Genomic DNA, 23,351 nt, shown 5'->3' on the forward strand with positions numbered 1-23,351 from the left:
GCTCTTCCAGAAGACCTGGGTTCAATTCCCAGCAACCACATGGCTACTTACACCTGTCTGTGACTCCAGTTTCAGGGGACCTAACATCTATGCCAAAACACCAATGCACATAAATAATAAAAGCAGCAACAACAACAAAACAAAAACCCGTCATTCACATTGTATGGATCAGTAGGGCTTTTTGTTTTGACTACTGCTTGCAATACTAGACATTGATCCTAGGGCCTCACAAACTGTATAATTAGTCCTCTTTGTACCTTTTTCTTTTTGAGGTAGTCTCCTTAAGTTGCCCAGACTAACCTTGAGCTCACTGTGTACATTTCAAGCAGACATTAGCTTGCTATCCCCCTGCCTCGGTGTTTGCAAGGCTGTGATACAGGCACTAGACAGCACACTTAGCTTGTTCAATATTTTATTTATACTTCTCAGTAGTGTCGCATTGTCTGTGTGCATGCCAGTTTGTTTCCACGGTGCTATGTGGAAGGACATTTGTTGAAATGTTTGCTGTGTGAGTGAAACTAGTGGTGATTCTGTGTGAGTACCTTGTGTTTCATTTGTGTGGGTGAGTTGGTAGTAGACCTGTGTCACGTGGCAGAATGAGGCTTGATTCCGAGGGAACTGTCTAATCACAGCTGGCTGTGCTCTGACAAGTGGTGGTGGTGGTGGTCCCTCCTGTTGTTTCTCTGCTGTGCTTATGTTAGTTCAGTAGTTTTGGATATTGAGTCAGCCTTCTGATTTGTAGGGGTTCTTTACATAATCTAGGTATGCATACATTTTGAGTATTTCCCAAGTCTATATTTACCCTTTCCATTTTCTTAGTCTTACACAAGGCAAGATAGTGGCAACTTTGAGATAGCTTTGAACTTGGGGTGGTCCTGCTGCCTCACCCTTCTGAATACTGGGATTATGGGGATGTATCTTTTTTGTTTTGTTTTGTTTTGTTTTGAGGCAGGATTTCTCTGGCTTTGGAGGCTGTCCTGGAGCTAGCTCTTGTAGACAGACCAGGCTGGTCTCGAACTCACAGTGATCCGCCTGCCTCTGCCGCCCCCCCCCCCCCCCCCCCAGTGCTGGGATTAAAGGCGTGCGCCACCAATGCCCGGCCATGGGAATGCATCTTAACGTCTGCCAAGAATTTTCAGCTGTTTGTTATTGTTCTGTGTAGCCCAGGTTGATTGATTTTAATTGACAAATTAAATATAGTCACATATATATTCTGGAATGTGTATACATGGTTAATTTGGGCTAATGTATGACTGTACACACACACACACACTTTATGAGACCACTTATAATTAGAATTTTATGAGACCACTTATAATTGACTTAGTGATATCGAAGACCACAATTAATTCTTTCTTAGCTTCATCTTCAGCTAGAAGGCCTCTAAATGGTAGAAGAGGAAAAAAAGTACAAGGGCCCAGGAAAGTGGGTAGGCAAGTCCCCTTCAAATTGAGAGGCTGCACTAGTGGGAGCAGGACCTACGGAGGGCCCTAGCGTGTTTCAGCCAGTGAGAACAGTGTGTGAGACACACATCTTGTTCTTCATCCTCTCCTCGTTTCACTCAACACCAAGGCGTTTGATGCCTAAAGCTCTGGTTTATTCTTGCTGAGTAGTGTCTGAATGGTGTGGGTCTACTGCACAGCTCCTGCTTCCCTGTTCAAGGAGAGATGGTATGTTTCTAAATCTTGTCTGTTTCTGCTGCGTTTCCTGGAGTGTTGTTGCCCTAGCTTGCTCAGGTCTCTATTAATGTAAAAGTTTCTTTGGCATGTATTCTGGAGATTAGAGCTGCTAGGTGATGCGTTCTCCAAACCTTCAGCTAGGCAGCATTGTGTTGAAACGGAAGTCACACAAATCAAAATGCCCAGGCAATGAATTTTCACAAGTACCTGCTTCTCTGACTCCTAATTCAGAAATGAAATACTCAGCAGGTGCCCTGGTGACCCCTGCCAGTAACAGTGTCCAAACTTGCTCCCCCAGAGTAAATTGCCTGCTTACTTTCCCAGCTTACAGTATTATGAATTTGGCTTTGCTTGTTTTTGAATCTCACATAAATGGAATCATGCAGTGTGCTGTTTCAGAGCTGCTGGTGAGATCCGTCTGTGCTGGGCATGTAGTTGCCATTTGTTCTTTCACTGTTGTGTGACATGGCATCACTTGAATATACTTCAACTCACCTCTTCTGTTATGATGGACTTTGGTTTGTAATTAGCTTCCTTCTGTCACAAATGTTTATTTGAACTTCAGAAATATATACATTGAATTTTGTTTTATCTTTTTCTGTCATTTGGGACTGGATTTTGCTATGTAGCTCAGGCTGAGTTTGGAGTCTGTGGATCACCCAGGCTGGCTTTGAACTCATTGTGTACTACAGGCTTGAACTTTCCATCCTTCTGCCTCATCCTCCAAGTGCTGAGATTACAGTTGTGTGCCACCATGTCTGGCTTGAATGTTTTTCCTGTTTTTGCGTTTTCTTTGGTAGAGTGCTGGGGATTAAACCCAGGGCTTCTGCATACTAAACAAGCAAACTCCTAGGAGCAGTATCCCCAGCCTTTGGTCTTTCTTAGAGTACATTGCTTGGCACACATGTTAAAAGGGTGTCTAGGAAATACACCAAGGTGAAAATTGCTGGGTATGTCTATCTGATACACAGCTTTAGTTCCATGTGATAATGATGCCAGGCCTCTGTGTCTTCCAGATGTGTGTCTTGTCATAGCCTTCTCTACCACTGGTACAGCCCTTTGTTTTCATGGGGGAGCATCTTGACGAAAGTACACATCTTCCTACACTGTCAATCTAGTGACATGTCAAACATTTTTCTTTGCCAGTTATATAGTTTAAAAATAAAAGAAGCTATCATATTGAAAGATACTGAAAGGAAATGAACACCTAAAACTGTATGTTATGGAAACATTTAATTTAGATTTGGTTTTCTTTTGCAGACTGACATCCCTGATCATTGTTCTCTCCCCGAGGATCTAGTAAGTATTTCTTTATGTTCTTCTTCATGTTCTGAATGCATGCTAACTGGGCCTTTACTGATAAGTTCACTAAGTAAATGACTAACATGTGACTGCATTGTGAAAATGCTCATAGTAATAGGTGGTGAAGGGGGTAGTAGTACTATAGATTTATTATCACCTCACAGTTAAAAGAATCTGAAGTTAATATTGTTTTATACTAAAGGGAACAAGGAAGATGCTTCCACCTTGGTGCCGGGATAAGACTTCATAATCTTGTTTGCTAAGGATGTCTGTGACCTTTCCTCCATGGAGTCCTTCTAAGACAAAGAGCAGGATGGCCATGGTTTGACTGTAGTGGCCTGGATTTGGCAGCGGAGAGGGCTCTGGTGCTTTCTAACCACAGAGTAGTCACTCTGCCCTGTCCCTGCTCAGATAAAGAAGCGGGTCTAGCATGCCCAGGTAGCAATCCAACTGTTTCTGGCAAAATTTTCTACTTGAGTTGGCAAAGTCCACTTGCTTTGTAACCAGATCTGGTTTAAAATGATTTTGAAAATTCTAAATTGCTAAACTCTAAGTCCTGATTTTCCATGATTCAGGACTGGTAGTTTGAGCTTGTTCTCATTGTCTCAAGTTCTAGGACCACAGTAGGTCTTCAGACACAGGGAGAAGAGACACACATTAAATCCACTTGAATCCAGCCTCTTCTTTGAAGGAGTTGTTCTGTTTTAGTTTTTATTAAGTTTCATTCCCATAGTAAAGCAGTGGACCAGGTGGTTTATAGAAAGATGGGAGAATACCTTCTCCATTGGCTCTAATATTAAGGCCATTTTATACTCAAAATTTGAGCCTTGATTTTAGAACAGAGGCTGCTATACTCATGAGGTAGAAGATTTGCATTGTTTTGCTTTTGTGCTGCTTGGGAAGGAACCCTGGCCTTGGGCATGCTGTGTATTTCCAGCCACGTGGGCCATTGATGCAGTCCTACACTGACGTCCAGGACTGACAGCTAGCAAGAGCTTACTGGTTGCTGTTTGTTCCACTTACAGAATGTGGGGACCAGTTTGGAGTACTACCCTTCATGTGGGGTTCCAGCAAAGAGAGAAGTAGAGGGTTATTTCAGGATGGCAGGGTCTGCTCAGTTTGCCTTCCGACCTACAGGATCCGGCAAATAGACTAGAACCAGTCTAGATTCATGATTTGTAAGATGCCATTTTCTGGATGTCAGTGCTGAATTCTTTGCTTGGAGCTGAGCAAATGTCTCATTTTCATTTCTGCTGCTGTGATAAAATATCCAGACAAAAAGTAGTGTAGGAGATAAATGGTTTATTTGTTGTACAGTCCCAGGTTTGGAGTCCACTATTGAGAGGAAATCAAGGCAGGAACTCAAGCAGCTAGTTACATCATAACTGAAGAGCAAAGAGAATAAACACATCCTTGCTTGGTTCTCTTTTTCCTTAGATAATTTTCTTCACACTTAACACAGTTCAGTGTTCAGCTTAGGGAATGGTGCCACTCATGGTGGGCTGGGTCAACTAGCAGTCAAGACAGTCCCTAACAGGCTGACCTGATCTCACAGTTCCTCATTTGAATCTCTTTCCTTAGGTCTTTTAAGGTTTGCAGAAGGTTGCCATTTAAAATGCAACCATTACAGCAATGGAATGGGGTTGTTGGAGGCAGACCTGGGATATTGGGGAAGCACCATGCTTATGTAGTTTAGTGGGTGTTTTTTGGTTCAGGAGGCTTTCTGTATTTGCGGAAGAATTTTACCTAAGAAAGACTGTCTCTGGGTATCCTGAGCTGTTTTTATTTGATATTTTGTATGAAACTCTGAGAATGCCTCTGAATGTGGGGGGAACGGGAGGCTGTGATAAAGATGAATGTCTACCCTCAGCATGTACCTTTCTCCTTTTCCTCACTGATAATCCCAGAGAGTGCTGGAAGTTTCCAACCAGTGGTGGTACTCCATGCTTATCCAGCCTCCTTTGCTGAAAGACAGCGTGGCTGCACCACTGCTCTCTGCCTACTACCCCGACTGTGTTGGAATGAGCCCCTCCTGTACCAGCACAAACCGTGCCACAGGCACCACCACCAGCAGTGCCAGCCCAGAGAAGATGGAGCCCTCCAAGGTGGCCTCCTCTCCACTTGGTGAGAGATGTTCTGGTATCCCCATCTTTCCATCCCTTGCCCCCTCCTTGAGAATTTAAGGGTAAGCCAACTGCAGAAGACTCTTTCAATGTATGGGACATGATATAAAGCTCTCACTGTCGTATGCATGTGGTTATGCAGTTGGCCTTCATATGTACCTGCACTACATCATGGGTTCAGCCAATCTGGATGCAGAGCTACTTAGGAAAAAGTTCTATCTGTACTCATTATATACAGATTCGGTGTAACAGATTTTATCTCGCGCGTGTGTGTGTGTGTGTGTGTGTGTGTGTGTGTGTGTGACCATGGAAGTCAGAAGAGAGGGTTTCTGATCACTAACAGCCATTTCCATAGCATTTGCATTGTATTAGGTGTTAAAGGTCATCTAGAAGCCGGGCGGTGGTGGCGCACACCTTTAATCCCAGCACTCGGGAGGCAGAGGCAGGCGGATCTCTGTGAGTTCGAGGCCAGGCTGGACCGATAGCCTCCAAAACAATACAGAGAAACCCTGTCTCATAAAAAAAAAAAAAAGGGCATCTAGAGATGGGCTTATACAAATACTGCACCATTTAAATGAGGGACTTGAGCATTTGATAGACTTGTGTGGGTAGGGGTAGGAGGTCCTAGAACTAATTCCCTAAGGATGCTGATGGAGGGATGACACAGTGGATCTAATGTAACATTGTATACAATGTGTGCTTACCATAGCAAACCTATAGCTAGGCTGGGAATTGGTGGCATTTAATCCCAGCACTCAGGAGGCAGAAGCAGGTGGATCTCTGAGTTTGAGGCCAGCCTGGTCTATGGAGTGAGTTCCAGAACAGGCTCCAAAACAATACAGAGAAACCCTGTCTCAAAAAACCAACCAACCAAACAAACAAAAACCCTATAGCTCCTAACTGTTGGTATTTGTAGAATTTGATGAGTGTTTCTTTCAGAATTGGAAAACTGTGCCATTTACTGATTTCACAGGCTCTGACTTATCAGAAAGAAGTTTTGGTCTGTGCAAGCACTGCTTTCTTTTCTTCTTCTTCTTCTTCTTCTTCTTCTTCTTCTTCTTCTTCTTCTTCTTCTTCTTCTTCTTCTTCTTCTTCTTCCTCTTCTTCTTCTTCTTCCTCCTCCTCCTCTTCCTCCTCCTCCTCTTCCTTCCTGCTTCCTCCTCTCTCCTCTTCCTTCTTCTTCCCTCCTCCTTCCCCCTTTACCCCCCTCCTCCTTCCCCTTATACCCTGCCCCCTGTAGAGATCCACTCTAAAATATTCAGAATTTCATGTTGGGACAGAATGTTAATTGGATTCAGAAGAATTCTAACAGCCCCACATTTTTTATTGGGAAACTAGATTTTTTGCATTCGAGACCCAATAGTAAATGGTCCCTAACAGTGGGGATGTGGGGAAGTCCAAGTTGGCGCTGCTGTGGAAGCTCCCAGTGTTTTGAGACTGCACTGAACTGGGCACTCAAGTACTAGGAGTATACCTGTGTGAAGACGGTTTGGCAGTGTGTAGCAAAGATGGTACAATGAGACTTTGAACTAGCAACCATTTCTTAAGATGCTGTCCTAAAGTCAGTCAGTTCAAAACTGCATGTGCAAAGAAATTAGCATTTGTATTGCTTATAATTGTGAATATAATATGTATGTGTAATATGTGTAAATGCCCAGGAGAGGGGAATGGCTTGAAAACACCTTTATTAGCATTTATATAAAAACTAGCATCTAATGTGTTAATAATAAAACACTCTGGATCTTGGAACATAGCCTAGCATGGGACATAATCAGGGCTTAGGGATTCTACTTTATAGTCAGAAACTGCCAAAGGGTGAATTTTTTTTTGTTCCCTTTTAATTCTAAAAGTTACATTTATGTGTGTGCCACAGCACATATGGGAGGTTCTCTCCTTCCATTTGGAGGTTGAACCAAGGTTATCGGGCTTGATTGTAGGAATCTTTAATCTTGCCAGCCTGTGTGTGTGTGTGTGTGTGTGTGTGTGTGTGTGTGTGTGTGTGTGTGTGTGCGCGCGCGCGCGCGCGCGTGCTTCTTACAGATTTGAAAGTTACATCTTACAGAAGCTGCTTGTCACCTGTCAGTTGTAGGCATGAACTGGTACTTCCAGCCATTTTACCAGCCCAATGAGTGTGGTAAAGCTCTGTGTGTGAGACCGGATGTGATGGAGCTGGATGAGCTTTATGAGTTTCCAGAGTACTCTCGAGACCCCACCATGTACCTGGCTTTGAGAAACCTCATCCTCGCTCTGTGGTACACAAACTGCAAAGTAAGTGGGAGCATGCCACACAGCATCATGGGAGTAGAGGGCGACAATGAAGGAAAGGAGTGCTTGACTTGGGGATAGAACCTGTAGACAAGGGCTTTCCAGAGTGGCACTGTTGCCATTTGGGGCACACGACTCAAGGGAGCAGGGAGGCTGTTCTATATACAAAGGAGTATATTTGCAGATCCTGGCCTCTCTGGAGGCTCCAGTACCACTTGCATGTTGAGACAACTGAATACATGTTGACAACCTCTTATCTAAGACACTTGGGACCAGAAGTGTCTCTGAATAGGCTTCCAGGCTGTGCATCCCAATCCAGAAAGCCTTCAGATGCTCTGAAATCTGAAACTTACATGTTCTCCTGGCACTCAGAACTCAGAACAGTTCAGTTGTCATGTTCTCTAATTAGAGATGCTTCATCTGGATGAGTCTAGGCATTTTCAAGTAGAGACAGGGTCAGCCCCTGATAAGAACAGCTTTGGACCATATGGAGTCAGAATGCTACAGTGCATGAGAAAGTGCAAGACTTGGTTCAAATAGCAGTACGGGGTATTGCCCCGAAGGCAGAAAGCAATCAAAAAGGGGATTCTAGCCCTTCAGCAAAGGTCTTTGTTCAGCTCTGTCCCTAGCCAAGCAGGGCCAGTGCTTTTTAACTCTGTAGAACTGCATAAATATTTGGGGCATCAACACAGCATCTGCTTGAAGGACTGAAGGTAAACTGGAAGCAGCAGAGCAGGAATGCTACATTTAAAGAAAGCAAACTAGGCAGCCATGTGACACTCACCTTTAATTCCAGCACTTGGGAGGTAGAGGCCAACAGATCTCTGTGAGTTCAAGACCAGCTTGGTTTGCGTAATGAGTTCCAGGCCACCTAAAGCTACAAAGTGAGAACCTCATTCAACAACAAAATGTAAAAATAAACTTAGCTCTAGTTTTTGTTGTTTTAGATTTTGTTTGTTTTTCAATTGGTGACTTTCCTGCTGCTGTTTTGGTTTCTTCGTAAACACAGGAAGCTCTTACCCCTCAGAAGTGCATTCCCCACATCATCGTCCGGGGCCTTGTGCGCATTCGCTGCGTTCAGGAAGTGGAGAGGATTCTTTACTTTATGACGAGGAAAGGCCTCATCAACACAGGAGTTCTCATCGTGGGAGCCGGCCAGCATCTTCTTCCTAAACACTACCACAATGTAAGCAACGGGCTGCATAGTAGCTCTGCGTTTGATTGTGGTTAGAGACCAGTGTGTTGCTAAGATAGAGCTAGAAACCAGAAGGAAGACTTGTGAAGACTTTGCCCATGGAAGAGACTAGAAGCACAGTTTCTCCAGGCTGTAAGAAAAAAAGACATGACTTAAGACAGGTACCATCATGTACTGGAAGAAAACAAATCCTAGTGACACCAAAGAAATGCAGACTAGCACTGCTTGGCAGGTAGAACCTTCCAGAGCAACTGTAACAGCACTTTGTCACCACTGTTCTAACTAGAGTTTTGTGTTTTGTTTTTCCCTTTTGAAGAAATCAGTTCTGGTTGTTGGGGCTGGTCCAGCAGGCTTAGCAGCTGCTAGGCAACTACACAACTTTGGGATGAAGGTGAGACTCTGGGGAATTGGGGGAGGGGACAGATGGTTCACTGTGCCTTTGCTCCAAATTTTATAAGACAAGTTCCTAAATTTAGTGAAGCACACTGCTTTGAGACAAGGTCTCACTATGTAGCCCAAGCTAGCCTAGAACTGGAATCACATGCCTGCCTCTCGGGTGCTGACATTAAAGACCTCATCTTTTTTACAGTCAGAGCAGGTAGAACTTGGAGAGTACTAGACTACAGGAAGGAACTCAGATATTCTAACCTGGAATCCACAGTTCTTGGCAGTTTATTAACCAGTGGAGGTGATGGGATAGTTTGGGGCAACAAATGAAAGCACAGAAATTCACTGTCTGTTGGGGGAGTTTTGAAACACCCAGGTAGCTTTTCTCCTTTTCTCCCCCTCAGCTCCCCATCATTGAGCATGGAACCCAGGGCTTCTGTTATGCTAGGCAGACACTCTGCTCTAGCCCTCAGATGTCTTTATGCAAACCAGTTATCCTCGGAATCTTTCTCAGAACAAACGAAAGCCGTGGCTTTTGAGAGCAGGATGGAGTGACCACATGGCTCAGCTAGAATTCTGATTTCTTAGCACCTAGGGAGAGAGAACAATGTGCCAATTGCTGGTAAATGCCCTACTCCAGCTCACAGCCAAGATAGAGACTGCTAGGGTGGGATGACATGGTTCAGTTGGATACAGAGGTACACAACTTTAATCTCAGCACTAAGGAGACAGAGGGCAGGTGAATCTGAGTTGGAGGACGTCCTGGTTCTAGGCCAGTCAGGACTACATAGTGAGACTCTGTCTCAGAATTTGGTATCATTTTTATCAAATCAGGAACCTTCCCCTAGCTTTCTCTGATTTGCTAAGTTGGACACATTCTTCTGTTTAAAACTTTGCAAGGACTTTGGTTTTCAATGAAGGCAAAACTAAATACAGTTTTTGTTTGTTTTTTCTTTTTTGTGACAAGGTTTCTCTGTGTTGCCTTGACTCTCCTGAAACTCACTTTATAGACCAGGCTGGCCTCGAACTCAAGAAATCTTCCTGCCTCTGCTTCCCAAGTACTGGGATTAAAGGCATGCCAGGCAGGTTAAATATAATTTAAGATTTAGACAGTACCTTCTTTTTGATAAGGTGTTCAAAGTTACATTTCAGGTTGTCAGAGAAGTGTTCAATAGCCACACCTAAAAGATTTTTTTTGTCCCAGGTAGACAGAGGACTCACATTGTGGATCTTGTCACACAACTGGCAAGACAGGAAAGTCAGTTGGGTTAGAGGAAGTGTTTGTGGCAGGAAATCCCTTCTGTGAGCTATAGAATGTGTTTGTTTTATTTTAGTATTAGATGTTAGGCTCATTGTCTCTTGTTTGCTTTTTACTTGGGAAACCTAGAGATTATATTACAGGTAAAGCTATTAATATCCAAGTCTGGGGAGGCTGCCTTTAATGTTTAGCCCTTGTATACTAAAAAGAGAGAAACACGTGGCTTGCTATTAAATGAAAATCAGAGAAAGAGGGTGGGGCAACAATGCCCAGAGGACTCATTACTCTCTCAAGTGATTGAGATAGCCTAGGAGACCATCCATCCCCCTTAAGGTTAGACCGTAGAGTGCTCTGGGTAACCTGAGCAGTGGGGAACTGGGAGCCAGCAATTCAGAGTAGTGCTTATGAGGGTCCCGAGGTGAATGACTGCTACTGCAGCAAGGAGCACTCACATTGCACCTACTGCAACCCCCAGGGCAAGGGCACTTGGAGTCCTGGTGTTACATACAGACCTTGCCTGCTCCCGGAGAGCAGTTCTGCATCTCACTGGCATTAGAAACTTGGAGATGGGTGTGGGACTCACTGGAGTTGGCTGATTGTTAAGTGTGGTATGGTGATATTTTGTTTATGATCTAACAAAGTTTGCCTGAAGATCAGAGTGCAGAGCTAGCCACAATAGTTAGCCATAGAGTCAAGGCAGTGGTAGTGTATGCTTTTAATCCCAACACTCGGGAAATAGAGACAGGTGGATCTCTTTGAGTTCAAGGCCACCCTGAGTTACACAAAACTGATTCAGTCTAAAGAGAAAGAGCTCACACAAAGGTGACCTCAGCATTTGGGACAGAGAGGAATATAAGGTGGGAGGAGACAAGAGTTCAGTGCAGTCTGAGATTTGGTGGAGACAGATGCAGTCTAGAGACGCAGTCTGAGGACGGGATCACCCCTTTGGTCTGAGCATGGGTAGAGGTGAGAGCTCTCTAGTGGTTGACTGCTTTGCTTCTCTGGTCTTCAGCATTAACCCCAATATCTGTCTCTGGGTTTTTATTATTAATATCAACTACAATTCATGCTACAGTTAAGGACATACTTACATAGTTGAAAAGGTCCTAGCAATAATGAGGAATAGGTATTTCATGGAAAATTCAGCTCTTGAACATAGTTCTTGTTTGCTTTGGTTGACAGGGAATCCCCATGATGTAATCCAAAATGGCCTCACAATTGAGCTTCCTACCTCAACCTCCAAAAAGCTGGGTTTACAGGCACTTGCCACCATTCATGACTTAGGCTATGCTTTAATGTGATTTCTAGGGACTTGGCTATGCAGATAAATTGTTTACTGTGTAAGCATGAAAAATTGAGTTCAGATTCCCTACATTCATATAAATGCTAGATGTGGCAGCATGTGTCTATAATCCCAGCATACTGGGAGAGTAGAAGCAAGGTGAATCTAGGAGATTGCTGGCCAGCCAGTTAAGGTACAAGGGAGAGCTCCAGGTTCATTGAGAGATAGCCTGTTTCAAAAAATATGGTCAAGCATACCTGAACCATATATGTATACACATAAATATGCCCACTGCCACACCAATTAAAATTGGAAAAAGAAAAAAACTCACATAGGGGCTGGAGAGTTGGGTCAGTGGGTAAGAGCACTGGTTACTCTTATAGAGGACAGAGGACCTAGGTTTAATTCCCAGTGCTCACATTGTGGCTCACAACTAACTGTAACTCCAGTTACAAGGGGATCTGATAACCTCTTCTGACCTCTAATGGCACTGTATTGCATGTGGTGTATTTTAACAAAATACATTAAAAAAATTTTAATGATTGTAGAATGCTGTTTATAGTTTCAGTGATGAATTTACTCATTAACCAAATCTCTTTTTATTATCTGAGATAGAGTCTCACTCTGGTGGAAGACTACCCACCCACTAAAGCTAAGCTGGTTTAAATGTGTACCTGGGTTCTCTTCATACGAAGTTGTAATTGTTTCTGTAGAAATATGACAGTGTCTAAGCATGGAGTGTTTAACACTGTCACTCAACATTGTTGTAATTTTGCATCTGGTGTGACTGCTCTGTTTAGATTCCCCAATTATCTTTTTAGGTGACTGTTCTGGAAGCCAAAGATCGAATTGGAGGCCGAGTATGGGATGATAAGTCTTTCAAAGGCGTCGTAGTGGGAAGAGGACCCCAGATTGTCAATGGCTGCATTAATAACCCAGTAGCACTAATGTGTGAGCAAGTGAGTGTCTTGAAGGACTGGTATGTAGGCAAAGAGAAACGTTATCTCTGTTGGCATAGGGTGTTGATATGAGATGGGGATGGCCCTGTGGTAATAAAGCACCTGTCTAGCATGTGTGAGGCACTGAGTTCCATCCTCAGTGCTGGGCGTGGGCTTAGGGTATATTAATTTGCTTCCAGAGTAGACAGCATGCATAACTTCCTTCATACCCTCTGCCCAGTATATAAGAATGGTTACACATATGCCTTTCCCAGTAGGCACTTAAAAGCCTTTCCCCAAGATCTTTTATTTGTGGGTCATTTTCAGGCCACTTAGTTAGTTCATAATCAAACCTAGGATTGCTAGACATAGCAGCGGAAAATATAGGGCTCTTAGGTAAGTTTGTCTTTCAAACAAGTAATTATTTTTTAGTTTAAGTATGTCCCAAATATTACATGAGGTAACTTACATGTAACATTTGGGGCATAATTAATACTTTAAATAGAATGGTATTTCCCCAAAAGTCAATCTCATAGCACCCTGTCTATTGTCTTGCCAGCCTGGTAGGTCTAAGGTGACTGTTTTTCCCAGCAAGGTTTCGGCTTCTCTGAGTGTATATGATCATTTGCGTGAAGATCTGAAGTAGAGACAGAATGTTTAATAAGGACAGGTAATCCACAGCACCTGAAACATGAGCCAAGAAGTTAGAGTGCATTGCCAGGTGTTGTTGTCACCCTCATAGCCCATAAAGTGGGGTGTTTCTGACTTCATCCTATTTTCTGTTTCCTCGCTCTGCTGTCCCCTGTGAGCACACAGCCTCTGGTTTTGAGTTCTTAGGCTCTTCTCACAAGAGCGCTGCCTAACTTCAGCTTAGAACTTGTAGATATTTTTTTCCAGGAAAGACTTTCACCCTGTTCTTCTTGTTATTTTGAAGCTTGGCATCAGCATGCATAAGTTGGGAGAAAGATGTGACTTAATTCAGGAAGGTGGACGGATAACTGACCCCACTATTGACAAGCGCATGGATTTTCATTTTAATGCTTTCTTGGATGTTGTCTCTGAGTGGAGGAAGGATAAGACTCTGCTCCAAGATGTCCCTTTAGGAGGTATGGGGAGAATGGTGGTGTGATGGTTCCCTCGTAGTGTCTGCAGGAGGGCCAGTCTTCGTATATATTACTCTCACCGAACACTGCAGATTTTCTCAGAGGTGGGCAGAACTTCCCTGGGGACCTTTGGCATTGGTGTGCATGGGCGCATGCGCACAGACACAGACACGCACACACACACACACACACACACACACACACACACACGAACCTTACTTTGAGTTGGTATATTGTTTAACAAGATTATCTAAACTTTTATTTCAGTCTCCCAGAGAAAGTTACTTTTATAGAAACCTGTGATATCCCTCCATGTATATGGTTACAGTTGTTGGCACATATATGCTTTCTGAAGGTTTCTGAGTATCAGGATTTCTTTCCTTTCTTTGACTTCAGTTGTAATAGATAAGTTGGTGGGGTTTTTTTTGTTTGTTTTTTTAGCATGTTTTGCTTAATGCATGTTTTAAAGTAAGGATATAAAATCAGAACTTTGACTGTGGTACTTAAGTGGGCAATAGTAATCACAACTCTCAAGCCCTTGACTGCCTGTGCGACCCATTTCCCTAAGGGTACCAGCTGGGACCTTACATTTCTGTTTATGTAACCCCAACTTTGTGATCTGCATTTTTCATTTGTAGTTCTTGGAGGCATGGTATTTTTTGAAGTGCGAATATTTGAAGTCTGTATTTGAACTATGTATTTTGACAAGCGTGTTGTCAGTTCTTCAGCTGATAATGTAGCTAAGTGCTTTTGAGTTTCCTTGCTTTTCTGTGATATACGCTGACAAAAAGCAGCTTAGGAGAGAAGGGGTTTATGTAGCTTAGGCTGTAGTCCCTCATAGCAGGAAAGTCACTGCATCCACACTCGAGAGCAAAGAAAAAGAAACGCACAAGTGCTTTCTGCTCAGCTTGGCGTTTGTACACTAATAATACAGTCCCTGTCCCTCAACGCAGGAAGAGTGCCGCCCACTTTCAGGGTTTGTTTGCCCAGATCCATTAGGAAGCTGAGACAATCCCCCCAGACATCCTGGTGTGTGTAATCCTCACTGAATGGCTTCCCTTCCCAGGAAATGCTACTTTGTATCAAGTTGATAATTAAAAGTAGACACTGCTCCTCTGCCAACTTTGAGAGACCTGACTCACAGTCAGATCCCTGTTGGAAAAAAGACGAACCATGACAGAATTTCCAGAAATGCCCCCCAGACAGCAGGGCCACTGAATCAGATGTGTAGTACTCAGACCAGTTGATCAGCTGCTAACCTGTTGGAACTGAAATTACTAGCCTGACTTAAGTCTCCAAATTTTACTTCTTTTCGTTTTGAGATAGTCTCACCATGCAGCCCAGGCTGGCCTTGAACTTGGGATCCTCCTGCCTCAGCCTCCAGAATGCTGGGATTTTAGATGATGTCATCACACCCAAATCTCTTCTCAATGTTTTACACCTGTATGGTAGACACTGGCTGGGTTCTCTTTACACTTCTTTCTTAGTTACCCACCTTGTTACAGCTTTTTCTCTTGGCCTTGCTTTAAAAAGTTAAAGGAGGCCCAAGAATAATTTATAAGTAATTGCTTAAGCTTAACATTTATTTTTAAAAGTTTTGCTAATGCATATATATCTGTATGGAGTTATGGTTATAGTCTGCCTATCAGCTCAGTTGTTTGTACTCTCACTGTAGTGAGAGAGAGACAGAGAGAGAGTGTGTGTGTGTATGCTTTGGGACTAGAGGTCATTTCACAAGGACTGTGTACAAAAATTTTAAAAGATTACTTATGTAAAAATTAGGTTAACGCCTCTCTTAGTCTGCTTATGCTTAATTTCATTCTGGGCTGTAAACAATGCTGTTTCTTTCCTTTCCACAAAGTGACAGGAATGTAGAGACTCTGTCAGCAGGCAAGAATGGGGCTGCCACAAAGGGCCCTGAAAGTGACAAAGAGCTCAAGACACCAGGCAGAAACCTGGCACAAACCCAGGAGCCTTGGCTATCTCGATAAATTAGTTAAGAATTACAACATGCTAGTGAGAATTTGGAGTTGAGGCAGAGTCATGATCTCCAGTTACACACACACACACACACACACACAGCTGTGTACTGTTAATACATATGTACCTTGTCTCAGAAAGCCCGAGGGCTCAGACTGGTGCTTAGTAGGAGACCATTTGTCTACCCCACCCTAGGTGCTGAGTCAGTTTTCCATGGCTGAAAACAAAACAGGTGCTCAGGAGTGGTTGTACAGATAGGTACACAGCACTTCACAGAAACATGTGAGTGATTATGGTCACTAAATAGGGGCAACCTCTGTACTAAGATGCTTACAATTAGACATGAGGCCAGAGTCCTCAGACACCAAGTGTGCACCCACTCTTGTTATTGTCTAAGCCAACTAGAACAATTCCACAGGAATGCCTATAGTTAAAATTCCAGTAGAATGGCATAGGTAAGTGCTGCAATTGAAGCACAGGCCTGAAACCCAGCACTGGGGAGGCTGAGGCAGCCGCTAGATAACACTAGACTGTAAGGCAGGGGGATCCAGGTGCTGAAGGGCGTACTTAAACTAGACCGCAGGAGAAGCAAGGCCAGCAGGGCTAACCTTACCCTGGGAGAACTGTGTGGCCAAGCCTCAAAGTTGCTACATGGGTGAAGCCAGCAGGTGCCCACCCTGCTCAGTCAGCTTTTGGAACTTAATTGTCTGTTGCAACAGGGATTCATTAATGGTTTTAAGGAATATGGCTGACACAGCAAAAGGCCACAGTAGAAACTGCAGCCTAGCAGTCTTGTATTCCTCCATTTGTAAGGGAGGTGTGGGAATGCCAATGCCATGGCAGTCCCAGCAGAAAGGGCATGGTAAGCCTGTCTTTGCATGTGTAGGATTCTTTTGTCCACATCTTGAGCAGGGAGGAAACAGTTTCTCAACTAATCAGGAACTTGACATGTTTCATGAACAGCTTCCTCTGTAGTTTTCTTTCCATTAAGATTAAGTGTTTGCTTGTCGAGGACTCGGCCCCATCAAGAGCTTATTGCTTATTACTTACTCTTGGGTTTGCTTGGGAAGACTGGAAGTTTTGGGCTCTGTTGGGAAAAGCAAGATCCGGATTTGGACAGGAAATTACTTCTCAGCTGATTTTTTTTTTTTTTTTTTTTTTTTTGCTCTGATCCATTCCTACCACAGAGAAGATAGAAGAGATCTACCGAGTGTTTGTGAAGGAATCTGGCATCCAGTTCAGCGAGCTGGAGGGCCAGGTGCTGCAGTTCCACCTGAGTAACCTGGAGTACGCCTGTGGCAGCAGCCTGCAGCAGGTGAGCCTGTGTCCTGAACCACCCTGGCGTGCAGCTGGGGCGCTGGCTCACCCAGAGAAAGAAGTGCTACCGCAGAAGCACGTGGGTCTGCGTCTGGATCCCCAGCACCCATGGGAAGGCCAGACATAGTGGCATGTGCTCATGATCTCAGTGCTGAGGGTGCAGAGACATGTGTAAAAACACTACTCCAGGAAACCAAAATAATGTAGCATTACAATTTTGTTCTGTTTGTTTTGTAGAAGTAAATTTCAGGTTTGCCCAACGCATTTAACCAGCTGTGATGTAGAGCTCCACTACCTGCTTAGAAGCACGGTCGGTCGTGAGGACACCTCCACCTCCATGCTACTCTGCATTACAATTTGAATTGAACCATTTCCCCCAAGTATGCTGGGTCTTGGCCTCTATAGAGGCCTCCTCTTACCCGTGTTGAGGAGAGAAGTTTGGCGTATTTTCCTGTGGAGTTGAACAATGCAGTTTGACCTGCGTACAATTTGCCTTGCCAGAGTTGGTGATGAAGGGACATAGCTCACTCAAACATGTGGCTCTGGCAGGTCTTGCCCTTCCCCTTGGTTTGCCTTCTCCCTCTGCCTTGCTAAAAACCATTACATTATATTCCTAAAGCTAGACAACAAGGTCTATTTCCTTATTTGGCCACTCCCTCTTCCTGAGGCTGACTACCAAGGTCCAGGAATCAGAAGCCCCCTTTGGTTCACCTAATTAATGTGCCCAAATAAAATTAAACACTTTGCCGGGTGTTGGTGGTGCACGCCTTTAATCCTGGCACTTGGGAGGCAGAGGCGGGTGGATCTCTGTGAGTTCGAGACCAGCCTGATCTACAGAGCAAGTTCCAGGACAGGCTCCAAAACAATACAGAGAAGCCGGGCATTGGTGGCGCACGCCTTTAATCCCAGCACTCGGGAGGCAGAGGCAGGCGGATCTCTGTGAGTTCGAGGCCAGCCTGGTCTACAAGAGCTAGTTCCAGGACAGCCTCCAAAGCCACAGAGAAACCCTGTCTCGAAAAACCAAAAAAAAAAAAACAAACAAACAAACAATACAGAGAAACCCTGTCTCGAAAAATTAAAAAAAAAAAATTAAACACTTCATCCTACCATGGGGTTTACCTTTATTTTTTTATTTTAATTTTAAATAGCTTGTTTTACATGTCAATCCCAGTTCCCTCTCCCTCCCCTCCTCCTGCACCCCCCCCATCCCCCCCATCCTCCCACCCTATTGCCAATTCCTTCCGCATAGGGGATATCTAGAGTCTGTCACTTCACTCAGGGTAGGGTCCAGGCACTCCCCTAAGAGTCCAGGCAGAGAGAGCATCCCTCCTTGTGCTATGGACACACGATGTCTGTTTGTATTCCAGGGATAAACACTGATCCACTGCTCAGGTTTACCTTTATAAACCGTCATTTGCCTGTGGGCCACGTCTGTCTCCCTTCTACCCAGAGGCATCCTTTGTCCCTCTGAGACAAATGCCCGTCCCTCTTCCTTGTTCCTTTCCCCTTCTCCCTTGTCCCCTTCTCCTTTTTACCACAGCATCCTAGCCCATTCTAACACAGACCTCCCCTCTCTTCTCCTCTTAAAAATGACACCTGCCAGGTCATTTGCTGCTGTTTTCTCCTGAGTCAGAGAGCAGCCACGTTTACTTTTCTTCCCCTGTGAATAAAGGATCTCTCTGGGAAAACAGGTGTTTGGGTGTGGCTTGTATCCAGGGTCTGGGAGGGAGCCCCCACTGCAGGAGTCCCCTTCAGCTATGTATAAAATGAACATTTTTTCTTTTTTTGTTTTAAATCAATGGTTGGTACCCATTCTCATATTATTTAAACCTTCGTCTCTCAGTTGTCATGTGTGGATGTACACGTGCATGGGTAGGCCATAGAACCTCTGATACTGTTCCTCAGGTGCTGTCCAATGTATTTGTTTTGAGACAAAGTCTCACTCCATAGTCTCTGGCCTGGAATTTAGGACAGTGCCTCAGTTTTCTAAGTGCTAGAATTAGAGTCATGAGCCAACATGTTTGTTTAGACTTTTCATTCTAAAGGAAGCTTTTCTGTGTGTCCGAGTTTGTCCTGCCCGGACAGTGTTGTACACTGGGGCTGTTGGTTGTCCTCACCTCCTCTGTGATTGGTACTCTGTCCTCTTGCCTTGGATGTTTTTTCCCACCTGGAGCTTCCTTTTGATGTCCTCAGGGACAGCTTGTAGGTTTACATCATGGCTTCCTAACATGTTGTATTGTTTCCCAGGTGTCTGCTCGCTCCTGGGACCATAATGAATTCTTTGCCCAGTTTGCTGGTGACCATACTCTTCTAACTCCTGGATACTCCACTATCATTGAAAAACTGGCTGAAGGACTGGACATTCGCCTCAAGTCTCCGGTGAGTTTGGATGGTGGGAAGCTCTCGTTTTTTTGCTTGCTTGGGAAGGATGTGAAGTTTTGGGAGGCTGTAGTTTTGGGACTGTGATTCTCAGGAGGTAAGTGTTTGGACAGTTGGCCAGTATCTCCCAACACTTTGAGGGTGCAAATGTAGCCTAAGAATCAACACATCCAGTCAGTTAAGCATTGCCTAAGGTTTGGAAACTAGAGTGTCCTGGGCACAGTTCACTAATAATAATAATACAGTGTTTGAGTAGCTCATGACCTCACTAACCCTAACTCAACACTTCAGTTCTTCATCCCAGTGGGCTTACATCATCAAGTTTCAGAAATGACCTGTCTTACTTGTGCTATAATAAAGGGTTTTCCATTAGCCTAACATGTTTATAAACTTTAACCTCAAATTCAGCTGTACATACTCAAGATTGCTGCATGCCCAGCACTCACTGATCCACATAGCTTCAGTAGTACGTGCACACGCACGCATGCACAGGCACACACACACACACACACACACACACACACACGTGTGAGCGTATGACCAATGGTAGTAGGAAAGGCCCTGACCCTCACATTGTTTCTAAATGTTTGTCTTGAACAGGTGCAGAGTATAGATTATACTGGAGATGAAGTACAAGTTACCACGACAGATGGTATAGGGCATTCTGCACAAAAGGTAGGTGCTGGGATCCTACTAGGATAGAACACCATACTGCCAAGGGCCTGTGGAGAAGAGAACTGTCTTTGCCATCAAGCAGTTTGTCCTTGGCAGTCTGCCTAGAGACTTGTTGGTTTCTAATAAAGTAGGTCTACCCACAAGTTGTGGGTAGCTTACAAATCTGAAATAGTCAAGCACCATCTAAACAGGTGGCAGGTGGAACTGTGTGTTCCTTAAAGTGGGTTCTGTAGTACATTGGTCCTAATAACTGAATAAAAAAATTCCCAGGGTTGACAAATGAGGAGCTGGATGTCATCTCCAGTCTTCCTCCTGAAAATGCCTTGGTCACATGAGTTTGGGAAGTCTTATATAACACAACCCCCTTAGGGTTGAAAGGGATGCTGAAATGGCTTGGAGAAGTTGTGCACTGAAGAGACCTGTTACTTCAATTCTGTACTTTTACCATGGAACCCTTTCCAAATTCAGATTTTTGTCTTGCAACTGTGCACATGGAGAGTGTACGTGCTTTGATGTACCTTGAATTTCTGGTAAACAGCTTCAGTGGGTGAGAGTGCAAGGTGCTGAGTCTAGTTCCTGACATCACAATGTGAAGCCTAGTACTGGAAAATAAAGGCAGTTACTCGGTAGGGATTGATAAACCCTGAAAGCTTGGTTATTTCTAGAGTTGGACCCTGTCACCTGTTGGCAGGTTAGCTTTGCTTTGTCCTCTTTGTTATCTGACATCTGTTCACAGTCCTGAATATTGACACAAAAATAAAGGATTCCATGTCACACAGGGAGGACAGAACCTAGAGATGCAATGGGTTTGTGGGTGTCTTAAAGCTACTGTCATCAGCTCGCTGGAAGGGAGTTCTGTGTGTCTGCATCTTAGTGTCTAGGACAACATGGTACTTGGCGTTTCCCTACCTGGTCACCCTCACCCTCTGTTGTTGGCTAGACACATGCACTCCTGAGCCTTTGTACTTTGAAATGTTTAGAGCAAATGTTTTTATTATATGACTAGTACTCATCACATCACAGTTTGTACTGGATGTCTTCTTGAACATGTGAGTGAAAGCTTTGCGACCCAGCTGGGGAGATTAAAAACTTGTGACAGACTGTAACTCAATCCAGGTTGCTTTCGCAGAGAATGAGCCTCATTGTCCAACTAGGGTGAGTTTATACCACTGGCCGAATGGCTTACTCAAAAGCTTGAAAATTTTGTTAGTAAGACTTCTAAGTTTTACTTAATTTTTTGCAGTTGTCATGTCAGCTGTTGTTTGGCAATGACTATTTTGTTCATGTAGATGCTAATACATGTGTGAATAGATTTTAAGCTTTAGGAGAGCCAACATATTTTATAATTTAAGGCTTTGAGATGGCAGAAAGTATAACAAAACTCCCAGAAGAACTCTGGGCTTGCTTTGATTCTGGATTTGGTAGTAAACCACATATATGTAATATTTGAGGAGGGGAGTAAATAGTGAGAGTTCAGTTGCATTCCACCTGCATTGTCTCATCTAGTCCTATGGATACTGAAAGGCAGAGATATTTCCTTCCCTCCCTCTTCTTACAGACTCCCTTGCTGCTAAGGTTTTCCTTGTGACATTAACCAGTCATATACACATCTGGGAGGTGTAGCCTGCCTGGCTTTGACTTACAATCGCTGCCTCTGCTAACAGCACAGTGGTTAAGGTACTTGGTTCTGCTGTAGCAGGGATAGTGGAGGTCCCACAAAGTCAAAAGGCAGGGCAGGAGACAACTGTTTTTGCTGAGTTAGGTATTTCTATATGTAGGTAGCAGTACTAATGACTTCTTGGCTGATTCTGGAACTAGAATTTTCTGAATGGTAAGGTAAGACAGCAGTTATCCTTGATGGCTTGTTTTTATTATGTAGTCTCAAGGGTTCTGTAATTTTTTCCCAGTAGGTCCTTGGTGTGTAGCCTTGATTGGCCTTAACCTTCTAAGTGCTAGTATTATAGGTGTGTGCTATCTCTGCTATACCCAGCAGAGAGTTCAATTTGACCTTTATTTAAAACTACTTTGAGACCTTGTAGTAAAGTGCTTACTGCTTAAAAAGTTCTCACGTAGTTACATAGTGTATAACCTAATACTTTATGATATGCTTCTCAATTACGGGACATATTGTTACTTCCTAGTTTTAAGTAGTACTCTGATTCTGAGGTCAGTAGGGGCAAGCGTTTCCTTTATTGTATAGACTGTTGACAGGGATAGTATTGAAAATGACAGAACAAGCTCTGATTATTTTGGGCCCTCCCTTCCCCCTCCTTTTCTTCATTTTTGTGATCAAGATCTCACTATATCCTCTTGTCTGTACCTCTGGAGTGCTGGGATTACAAGTGTTTAGCACCATGCTTGGCTAGGCCATTTCCATAAATAGTGCTTCTTTGCAAAGATGAAGTATGCTACACTCCTGACCCAGTGTTATCATTAGCCATCAAGAAGGTTCTGTATGTACATTTCTGTGTGGATGCTACTTCTGTCCAGCTAGGCACTGTTGTGCAATCAACACCCTGTGTGATCTCACATAGCACCCCTTATTCTTAGAACATAAAGTGGGATGTTGACAGTTTTACAACTGGAAGTAGAGCAGAGAGAAATGTTCAGGTTTTGGTATGAGCCACTGAGAAGTGTGGGTGGTTTCAGATGCTGTCTTAATTGTTCCCCACAGGTATTAGTCACTGTACCATTGTCCATACTGCAGAGAGGTGCCATCCAGTTTAATCCACCATTGTCAGAGAAGAAGATGAAGGCCATCAACAGCTTGGGCGCAGGCATCATTGAAAAGGTGACCTAAATTATCTTAGCTTCAGAACTCAGAGATCAGTGCTGGCTGACAGTTTTGTTTGAATAATAACCTTTTGTGTACAGTTAGGCAAATAAAAGGGACTAAGAGTAAACAGAATGTTTTATATACATGTATGAGTTGTCAAAGAACCAATTTACTTAGTTAAAAATGGGGGGAGGATATTAAGAAAAAGTTTAGCCTTATTTTAAAATTTCTGATATAATTTATATTAAAAAAAGGCCAAGTGAATTCCATTTTGACTTTTAGGAGAGTCAATGCTCTCATGTAGTCTAAACTGCCTTCAAACTATGTAGCTAGGGGTAGATTTGAAGTTCTCATCTTCCTGCCTCCATCTATCAAGTGCTGAGATTATCCACTTGCCTACCATGCCTGGCAGGGAAAGAGTCTTGTTCTGCAAGTTTGACTTTGTTATAGGCAGTTCTTACTTTGTTTTGTTTCCTGTGTCCATTCTCTCTGACTCTCTTGGTTCCAGTGAGCCCAGTGGTTTTGGTTTTGTTTTTTGGGTTTTTTGTTTTTTTTGTTTTGTTTTGTTTTTGGTCTCCTTTAGTAGTCTGCAGATACTACAAGGCCTTTTAAATGGTGTATAGATTATAGAAGCTCAGGGCTAAATAGGTGGAGTTTTGAACCTAGTATAGTTGTTTCTGAGTACAAACAAG

At 43.6% G+C, this 23,351-nt stretch overlaps 1 protein-coding gene across 4 annotated transcripts in view; it reads left to right on the plus strand.

Annotated features, from left to right (window-relative positions):
- Kdm1b (lysine demethylase 1B) overlaps positions 1-23,351 on the plus strand; it is a 42,690-nt gene that overhangs the window by 12,654 nt on the left and 6,685 nt on the right. For all 4 annotated transcript variants that reach the window (XM_040755930.1, XM_040755931.1, XM_040755932.1 and 1 more), the window contains 11 exons: positions 2,940-2,978; positions 4,889-5,105; positions 7,188-7,372; positions 8,379-8,555; positions 8,881-8,955; positions 12,313-12,450; positions 13,364-13,535; positions 16,700-16,827; positions 19,077-19,208; positions 19,809-19,883; positions 22,558-22,674. In XM_040755930.1, coding sequence (XP_040611864.1) covers positions 2,940-2,978; positions 4,889-5,105; positions 7,188-7,372; positions 8,379-8,555; positions 8,881-8,955; positions 12,313-12,450; positions 13,364-13,535; positions 16,700-16,827; positions 19,077-19,208; positions 19,809-19,883; positions 22,558-22,674 — 1,455 coding nt within the window. The remainder of the gene's footprint in view (positions 1-2,939; positions 2,979-4,888; positions 5,106-7,187; positions 7,373-8,378; positions 8,556-8,880; positions 8,956-12,312; positions 12,451-13,363; positions 13,536-16,699; positions 16,828-19,076; positions 19,209-19,808; positions 19,884-22,557; positions 22,675-23,351) is intronic.

The sequence above is a fragment of the Mesocricetus auratus genome, unplaced genomic scaffold (genome assembly GCF_017639785.1).
Source record: "Mesocricetus auratus isolate SY011 unplaced genomic scaffold, BCM_Maur_2.0 Super-Scaffold_100013, whole genome shotgun sequence".
NCBI classification, from domain to species: domain Eukaryota; kingdom Metazoa; phylum Chordata; class Mammalia; order Rodentia; family Cricetidae; genus Mesocricetus; species Mesocricetus auratus.